Source organism: Azolla caroliniana, unplaced genomic scaffold (genome assembly GCF_043228905.1).
Source record: "Azolla caroliniana isolate FFs.n. ecotype wild unplaced genomic scaffold, voAzoCaro1.0.p SCAF_1391, whole genome shotgun sequence".
Taxonomy (NCBI): domain Eukaryota; kingdom Viridiplantae; phylum Streptophyta; class Polypodiopsida; order Salviniales; family Salviniaceae; genus Azolla; species Azolla caroliniana.
The window spans coordinates 1-9081 of NW_028231826.1; the positions used below are offsets into that span (position 1 = coordinate 1).

General features: G+C 37.5%; 3 protein-coding genes across 3 annotated transcripts; 1 reads left to right on the top strand and 2 right to left on the bottom strand.

Moving 5' to 3' along the window:
* The first annotated feature begins 1078 nt into the window (after positions 1-1078).
* Positions 1079-3388, top strand: LOC147847186 (pentatricopeptide repeat-containing protein At2g33680-like). The gene has a single exon (XM_087339470.1). It carries the CDS (start codon positions 1229-1231, stop codon positions 3221-3223), a length of 1995 nt encoding a protein of 664 aa, XP_087195596.1. The 5' UTR covers positions 1079-1228; the 3' UTR covers positions 3224-3388.
* Positions 3389-4842: 1454 nt separating this feature from the next.
* LOC147847187 (uncharacterized) lies at positions 4843-6199 on the bottom strand. The gene has a single exon (XM_087339468.1). The coding sequence runs from the start codon at positions 6197-6199 to the stop codon at positions 4994-4996; it is 1206 nt and encodes a 401-aa protein (XP_087195594.1). The 3' UTR covers positions 4843-4993.
* Positions 6200-7622: 1423 nt separating this feature from the next.
* Positions 7623-9074, bottom strand: LOC147847188 (uncharacterized). The gene is made up of 4 exons (XM_087339467.1): positions 8996-9074; positions 8801-8896; positions 8499-8639; positions 7623-8217 (listed from the first exon to the last, which is right to left on the bottom strand). The coding sequence occupies exons 1-4, from the start codon at positions 9032-9034 to the stop codon at positions 7915-7917; spliced, it is 579 nt and encodes a 192-aa protein (XP_087195593.1). The 5' UTR covers positions 9035-9074; the 3' UTR covers positions 7623-7914.
* Between the last annotated feature and the right edge of the window lie 7 nt (positions 9075-9081).

Below are 9081 nucleotides of genomic sequence, written 5' to 3' on the forward strand. Positions count from 1 at the left end.
CATGGGGAAGTTGAATGTATACTAGCCATATGATTACCTCATTTGGTAAGGTTTATTGGGTGACGTGTTGAACTAAAATGCGTGAATCGCGTACACACAATGCTACTTATTGTTTTGGATAAATACCAATTGTATTACTTGCTTGATTGCCTAACGCTACTAAAGAATTGGCACCATACATATCCAACAAAGGCCGTCCTATATTCATCCTTTTATATCCAGGTAATTTGCTCCTTTCCTACCTTATATATGCCTTCAAGATACAAATAAATGTGATAATGCAAAAGTAGTGATGCAATCTTATTACATGCATAATTCAAGTTCTATCGTAAGAATGTTTTGATGGGATACGTTGAAGTTTGGGTAACTACGTTTCAATTGGCAATATTCTAAAATAGTTTTATTCTTTAAAACCTTTGGTTCAAGCTCTTGTGTGCGACTTCTGGGATCAAGAATCAAGCTTGTATTTGTTGGCTTTTGAACTATAACCTTGTAAGTACAACTTTTGTCCTAATACACATGTATTTATTTCCTGATGACACTTGAACATTTGTTGGTGATCAGTTGATGACCTAATGGAATAGAGTTCAAGTGTTAACTATGATGATAATATGGTAATCAACTCGACAATATGCACAACCATACTCAAGGAGATTATGATGTCAAAGATAGATTAATTATGAAAATGCCCTTTTATTGTGAGGTGTGTTACAACTGTTACTTAGGCGTAATAAGCAATCGACCTATAAGAACTAGTTTCCATTTGTTTGCGATTAGTAAGAAGATGAATTAGTTCAACCTTAATTAGTGACGTCCATGAGCAAATTAGCAAATTTGCAAATTTGCATTAGATCTAACGAGGGGAAGGACTCACTAATTAGGTTCAAGCCGTCAATGTAAAGAGATTAAGAAAGAGAGAATAGAATTGATGGTTAAGACTAATGAATAGCTCATTAAGCCTAATCAAAATGGAGAGGGTATTTTGGTAGTTTCCGAAAGTTAGGTGCATTATCGTTTTAATTTACATTGTGACAGCACAGGGGCATACAGTGTAAATATGTAAAATTGGGAGGGGACGAGCTATTCGTAGAAACATTTGAGCTACGAGGAAAACCATATCTCCTCTGGGAGCAAGTTTCTTGATTTTGCTTTCAATATCACAGAGAAAACCCTAAATCTTCACCCTCGATGGTGTTGATGATGATTGTGAGGGGCCTCCAATGATATAATGGCGACAGTGATGATGGGATGCCACCATCTTCATTTTCATGATAGAATTGCGCTTTTGGATTCCATAAAGTCCTGTGGGAAAGAGAAGAACTTCCGGATGGCGAGAAGAATACATTCTGATATCATCGAGAGGGATTTGATTGCCAAAGATGTGTATATTGCGACTGCCCTGATCACAATGTATGCAAGATGTGGTGTGATCGAGAAAGCTCGAGAAGTATTTGATCAGATTCCTGTGCGAAATGTTGTATCCTGGAATGCGATTATTTCGGCATATGCCCGAAATGGGTTTGGCCATGAAGCTTTGAACTGCTTTGTATCGATGCAAAATGTGGGAATATGTCCGAATCCAGTAAGTTATGCATGTGTTTTGAAAGCTTGTGGCATCCTTGGGTCTCTGAAGATTGGAGAAGATATCGATGCTGAGGTGAGAAAACAAGGTCTATTACAAAAAGATGTCGTGCTCAGCACTGCACTAATGGACATGTATGCCAAATGTGGTGCTCTGGTGAAAGCACGAGATGTGTTTGAGCAACTGCCGGTGCAGAATGTTGTTTCTTGGAATGCCCTCATTACTGGATATGCCCATCATGGGCTTTGTAAGGAAGCATTGGAATGCTTCAAACAAATGAAAGATGCGGGAGTTTGTCCTGATGTGGTCACTTATGTGTGTGTTTTGAAAGCATCTGGCTTTGTTGGGTCTATAGAGTTTGGGGAAAATATATATGTTGAGGTTAGAAAGCAAGGATTATTGGAGAAAAGCGTAACTCTCTGCAATGCATTGATGGACATGTATTTCAAGTGTGGGGTGTTAGAGAAAGCACGGGAAGTGTTTGAGCAATTTTCTGTTCCGGATGTTGTTTCTTGGAATATATTAATTGGTGGATATGCCCAACATGGGCTCTCTGAAGAAGCAATAAACTGCTTTAGATGGATGCAACATGCAGGAGTCTGTCCAAATGTGGTAACATATGTAGGTGTCATAAAAGCTTGTGGCATTATTGGGTCTTTAGAGATTGGAGAAGATATACATGCTGAGGTTAGAAACAGAGGTTTATTGCACAAAGATGTCATACTTGATAATGCCCTGGTGGACATGTATGCCAAATGTGGTGCACTGGAGAAAGCGCGACATGTGTTTGAACAACTTCCCATGAAGAATGTTGTGACTTGGAGTGCCCTTATTGGTGGATATGCCCACCATGGGCATGGTGATGAGGCATTGAAATTATTCCGGCAAATGCAAGATGTGGGAGTTTGTCCAAACTCCATTACATATGTTAGTATTTTGAAAGCTTGTGGCATTGTGGGTTCGTTAGAGATAGGGGAAATTATAGAAGAAGAGGTTAGAAATCAAGGGTTGTTGGAGAAAGAGGTTGCGCTTGGGAATGCGTTGATGGACATGTATTCCAAATGTGGTGCATTAGAGAAAGCACGAAAAGTATTTGAACAACTTCCTGTGAAGAGTGTTGTCTCATGGAGTGCATTGATTGAGGGATATGCCCAATTAGGTGAGGCTAACGTGGCTTTGAACATGTATGAAAGAATGAAGGCTGAGAATTTTGTGCCAAATTTGGTCACCTTCACTGTTTTGTTAACTGCATGTAGTCATGCGGGTTTAGTTGAGGAAGGACAAAAGTTGTTTGACGAGATGCGCATCGATTATCATCTCACACCAACATTGGAACACTATTCATGTATGATTGATCTATTTGGCCGAGCTGGACACTTCGACAAGGCAAAATCCTTTCTTAACAAGGTGTCACATTTGGATGATGATCTTCCCTTACTATTGACTCTAATGGGTGCTTGTAGGAAATGGAGGAATGTGAAGGTTGGGAAATGGGCATTTGAACATTTGGTGCGATTGGATGAAACTTGTTCTGCCGCATATGTGTGCATGGAAAATATATATGCATCAGCTGGAATGCAAGTGGAAGCATGTGAAATTGAGTTTTTGAGAGCAAAGAATAACGCATGGAACACAGAATGAGAAATATGTACATTCTTTAATGAGTTGTCTTATACAATGACAATATCTTCTACAGGTATTGCTGCATAATTCCTCAACTCCACATTGCCATGAATCAATGACCTGAAAACCTTATATTATGGATAAGTACTAACTATGTTATGATGCACACATCATATATGGAATAATTTGTTTACTCATTACCCAAAAACCGAATCAACATGTTATAAGTAAATATCAACTCAGTTATAGTCAGACATCGTATTATCAAAATAGGAAATTGAGGGCTGTATGATGTGGTTGTGAAGGCTTGTGGTTGGCAATACGTTGTCAACATGTTTTCCAAACATGCTGAACTGGAGAAAGAACAAGGAAATATTTTATTAGTTTCCGATGCAAAATTATGGTTTCTTCCAGGAGCAGTATGATTGTTAGATATGCCCGGTTGTGGTAGGTGAAAACAACATTTTGGAAGTTCCGATGCAAAATTATGGTTTCTTCCAGGAGCAGTATGATTGTTAGATATGCCCGGTTGTGGTAGGTGAAAACAACATTTTGGAAGTTCCAATGCAAAATTATGGTTTCTTCCAGGAGCAGTATGATTGTTAGATATGCCCGGTTGTGGTAGCTGAAAACAACATTTTGGAAGTTCATGGAATATGCCAATGCTAAGGTAAGAAAGAATCTTGATGGACATTACAATAGAGATACTAGGACAAACCCCACAAACAAGCTATGCGCAAATTGGGAGTACAATTATTACCCTTGTCCTTGGTTTGCTACAAAATCCCTGATTATTAAGAGAAGACAGCAGTTTGCTGTATATCCCTCGCGGCAAAAACTCATGATGTTGTGGTTGGCAATACATTGATGGAAGATGTTTGGGATGATAGAAGAAGTAACCATTGATAAGATGACCAAGTAGACGTCGTGAAATTTGCACAACTCTACAAATTTCAGGATATCTGCACTCCCAATATGGGATATATATAGAAAGTATGATATTCGTTGGACCATGAAAAAAACTGTACAATGTCTATACATGTATGAATATATTTGAAGAGTATTATTCGAGAAGACAAGTCTTTCTGTATTCACCTTGGTGCCTATTTTTAACACATTTTCTCAACTATAAAATTCAAGGTTCATTTAGAAAGATAGTAACATTAACACTTACCTACCAAAACACATTGTTGATCAGACCACTTTCTATTTACAGCTCATTAGTCCTAAATCAAAGGTGTCTTACATCTGACATTGGTAATTTAATACATTTATGGCTGATCATCAAATGCCATGGATACTACTCAATCAAATTTGACATATTATTCATCATTTTCTTCTTTTTGATGATTTTAAGTGATGAGAAGAAACAATGAATGTAGCAAAAATATATTTTCTTATATATTGTTACTTGTAATACATGCACTAACACTACTTTTTGTTCACCAGAAGACTCAAATTTCACAAAAACTCTCCATTAATTTGACTTTTACATAGTTTATTTAAATATTTATTTGACAAATGAATTGTAGATAAACAAAAACCACCATTAGGAGGCAATTGAAGTTCTTCCAACTCTTGATTACACTGTTTGTTACATGCAGAAACAATCTGAGTAAAATTCTCACTAAGGCCGAGTGATGTTAGCAACACGAACTTGTATTGGTTTCTGTATGGAAGGAAAACATTATCCATGCAGTACATTGAGCTAAATAATATTGATTTGAGTGACCATTTAAATGAATTGAAAAAACTTACCAGCTTTCATATTAGATTGAAATGTTTGTTTTAAGGGAACAACCTATAAAAATTAATAAAGAACGATCTTGTATATGGGATCTGGAATCCTGTTGTAGTCATATTTTTCTTTGAGTAGATGAAGCATAAGAGGAAGGTAAATGTGCATAAGAATATGAGAATATCTATCCTCACATGGACCCGTCCAAACAGTGTCTGCCATTTCAATTTTTTTATCAAAACATTTGTCTCGCTATGGCGAGTTAATTTATCAGCTTTGACAACAGGGGAGCTTATAATCTCATCTAAAGAAACTTGAGCACAATCCTTGAAGGATGTGGAAGGTTCATCCAGATGCGTGATAAGCATGGAGGGGCCAAGCATACACATGTTTCTTTCGACCAAGGGGGACGGAATTCGTGCCGAAGAAACTATGGCATGTTTCAAAGGTTGATCGATGATGTGTGAGGCTTGATGGAACGAGCTCATGGAGTCCTCGACTTGATCTCTAGCGAGGCAGGGTTCGGACAAAAAGAAGGAATGTTTAATGGTGTCTGGGAGACGGGGGTGCATAAGGCTCGAGAAGAGCGGGAGAGGAGCCAATCGGTCGATCGATTCCATCTGTTCAAGTATCGAGAAGTAGTGCGAAGAGCCATTTTGGACATCAAAACACTCCACTGAGTGTCGGGTGGGATGGTCATTATGATGATACCCTGCATGGTCATCCAAAACATGTGTGGTACTATCCTGGAATCTGTTGGGTCCTTCGGCCAGTTCATGGAGGGGAAGAGGGGTCTTGGCTCTAGGGGTAGAACTTACGAAGTCGGTCGATTTGTCAGTGTCGGTAGATTTAGTGTAATTCTGGAGGGTTGTAACAGCACTAGGATTGCTATCACTGGCAGTAGTATTCCTCGAGGGTCTCTTAGATTTAGAGGATGATGATAAAGAGGAGAACATGAAGAAGCCAGAGATGGCTAAGATTGTAGCAACCCCAATTGGGACAGCATATTTCTTCACTAAACCTTCAATTAAGGCACAATTAATCCCTTCTTTCATGATGGATTCATCAATTCTACTACTAGTATCTGATGATGGTGGTGCCTGTGACGATGACGATGACAATGATGGTGATTGTGATGATCCTTCAATCAATGAGTGGTTAGCATTACTAGTATAATGATTATGATCAGAGGTTCTTGTTAATATGGGGTCCATTATCTTATTCAGATTGTTGGGTGCTCTCGACATTCCATCCATGGATGGCCACACGGAGGGCCAATTCTGGGCTCTTTTGGCTTTTCTTTTCGATCGTTCTTTCTGTGAAAGTCTCTGGAGATGAGTTTTTGATTGTAGAATCTGTGGGTTTTGGCAAGTGGGTCGCTTGCCACCATCCGCAAAACAGAGAAATAAGAAGAAAGAAAAAGCTCAAATACCCTGCTGCTGCTTGTGCTTTTTCTCTTGGCGTTTCTGTTTTGCTTTTCTGGCCTCTTTTGCTTTTTTGAGAGAGAAGATTTGGTGAGACGCACAAGACCTTTTTCCAACCGTCAACCGTCATATGATTAAAAAGTAAAGGTCATAAATTACGCAAATTTGGCCACTAATTATAGTGTGAATCTAATATTAATAGCATTAAGGCTAAGGCAGGGTGAAAGCAATTATAATGTGAATCTAATGAATAGCATTAAGGCCAAGGCAGGGAAAAAGCAATTATAATGTGAATCTAATTACTAGCATTAAGGCTAAGGCAGGGGAAAGCAAATGCAGCCCGCGAACTCCCGAGTGCAACCCGAGTTTCGTTTATTCTTCAGGAACTTCATTGGCCAAAACACACCAAAACTATTGCTTGCTTAATCATGCATTTCATGTGTTCTAACTTGCACCCATCTTGCAAGTAATGGTACATGTGAAAAGCAATAATGATTATCTAAATCACTGTTTTAACTGAGATGATAGTTTCCACATTTCAAAGGTCAGCAAATGATTTATTGAACTTGGGAACTTGTTGAAAGTACTTGCTGAACTTTAAACACCTCACCATTCAAAGCTATTTGCATGTAACATTTGCAAGACAGATTCAACAAGCAACATAGATTCAAAGGAAATATTTGTAATTTACTCACTGAAAACCAAATGCATTTTACTTGTGCTAATAGGCAAGCTTTGACGTCACCAAAAACTTTGGCTAAATATTGACGCGACATAATTCATAAGCCTGCTTAAAGGTTGGTCTCTATCCACGAGCATGTTAATGATTGGTTTGTAGAAGGTAAGGGGCAAGAAGGCAAAAGACTCAAGAGTCAACACAATATTAGGTAAATTTACATTGCATTGGATACGTTAATATGAAACCAAATAATGTGACCAAGTTATCTCGTTAAGAGATCTTGTGGATGGATCCTCTATGAGTGATGCATCTTTCAAGAAACACAATGTTAGAAAAGAATTCAATACAGTTTCAAGACAGCCATAAATGTCCGACCACATTTGATGCTTCTATTTACAAGAGGACTAAGCTTAATCATCAACTTTTCCTAAATTACAATATCTGGCCGTTGTTCCTACATAACAGTCACGTCATCCGTTCATAATGTGCATTCTATGAATTGCATCAAAGAACACTTCATGCACATCATCAATTACGCACAAAAAAAGCAAAATAGAACTTTGCCATACACACAAATTTGATGAGGAAATATACTCTATAGCAATGGGTAATGATACAGCTTTATATCTTTTTGGATGGTGAAGATTTCATGGAAATTTTGAAAACAAGGAAAAATATCTATACAAATTTTGATATGACTCAACTGAGGACATTTATAGCTTTCTGTGCTGGATGAGTGAGAGACTAGGTAAGTAACTAAAACATCATCCCCCATTGGATCAATTAGAGAGATAATGTTAGAACTACAGGCATCTCTTCCAAAAACAAAAATAAAAACAAATGAGCAAAAAACATGATGGATTCTCTTTTAAGATTTTTCATTGTTAACATCCTTGCTAGTAGCACGAAAAAGACCCAATCCCCATCGTTGACCAAATGCTTCTAAGGTTCCAATGTTTTGTGTTTCAGCTTTTGTTGTCGCTACTGTTGATGACGATTGTGGTACAGAACTTTGAGGGATATTGGCATCCTTATTTTGAGTTGAATGAAAAGCTTCTTTTGGTAAATGAGACACTGGTAGAGGCACCTTATCATTTTCTACATTCTCATGTTCTCCACTAGGTTGAGGGTCACTGATTTGAAGTGACATAGCTATTGCTTCCATGAGCATCTACACACACATTTGTTACAATATCAAATGATAACTCTAAAAGAAGTGTGAAAGTGTGTAGAAACAACACATTAGTTCCTAGAGGCCATAATGGGTCATCATTAGTCCAGATTGACACAAAAACAAGCCAAAGAATATTTCCCATTTAACAAGATTCCAGTATAAATTTTAAAATATGATTTTTATCACTTCTTCCCATATGATCTGTTTGAATTCCTTCAATACCTTATTATAGAAATACTCACAATAAAAAGAAGAAACAAGAACAGCACACTATTTACCCTTTCTTCATCTTCAGCTGTTGATGGGATGTTAGCAAAATTATATTCTAAAGATGCAGATGATGAAGTCTGATGATCTACATCACCATTGAATTGACTGGATGATGTCATTGTCGAGCGTTCCTCATTGTTTCCACGAATCTGAAGAATTTACATATTTGCACTTAATTAACATAAACACAGAATTCAATCTATAAAATCGAAATGGATTTATCATGAAAGAAACTTTCTCCTTGATAACTAAGTAAATAAATATTATATATATCAAGGAAATCCTGTAGTGATGCATTCAACTGTTTGACCTGGAGATTCGATGACCCAGAAGGTTTGTCGTCAATGTTCTCTTTGCTTAGAAGCTTTGACATATCTCCTTGCAAGTCTCCAAGATCTGAAGGAACCTACATAATGCAAAATATATATTTATTAAACAACACGAAACTTAAAAGAAATGCATAATAAACACATTGCGAACATGAATAAAATAAGCATGTGTTTACCTCAGTACGGCTCATGTGCCATCCTAAAGCATCCTCCATTAGATCTGGTTCAAGTCCTATTTATATTGAATTTTTTGAAGTACATC

Bases quoted from the DNA above. Each gene is read 5' to 3' on its own strand.
- LOC147847186 (XM_087339470.1), top strand. From the start codon at position 1,229: ATGGCGACAGTGATGATGGGATGCCACCATCTTCATTTTCATGATAGA.
- LOC147847187 (XM_087339468.1), bottom strand. From the start codon at position 6,199: ATGGATGGAATGTCGAGAGCACCCAACAATCTGAATAAGATAATGGAC.
- LOC147847188 (XM_087339467.1), bottom strand. From the start codon at position 9,034: ATGGAGGATGCTTTAGGATGGCACATGAGCCGTACTGAG. The intron at 8,897-8,995 runs GTAAACACATGC...TGCATTATGTAG, and splicing joins GGCACATGAGCCGTACTGAG to GTTCCTTCAGATCTTGGAGA. The intron at 8,640-8,800 runs GTCAAACAGTTG...TAAATTCTTCAG, and splicing joins CTGGGTCATCGAATCTCCAG to ATTCGTGGAAACAATGAGGA.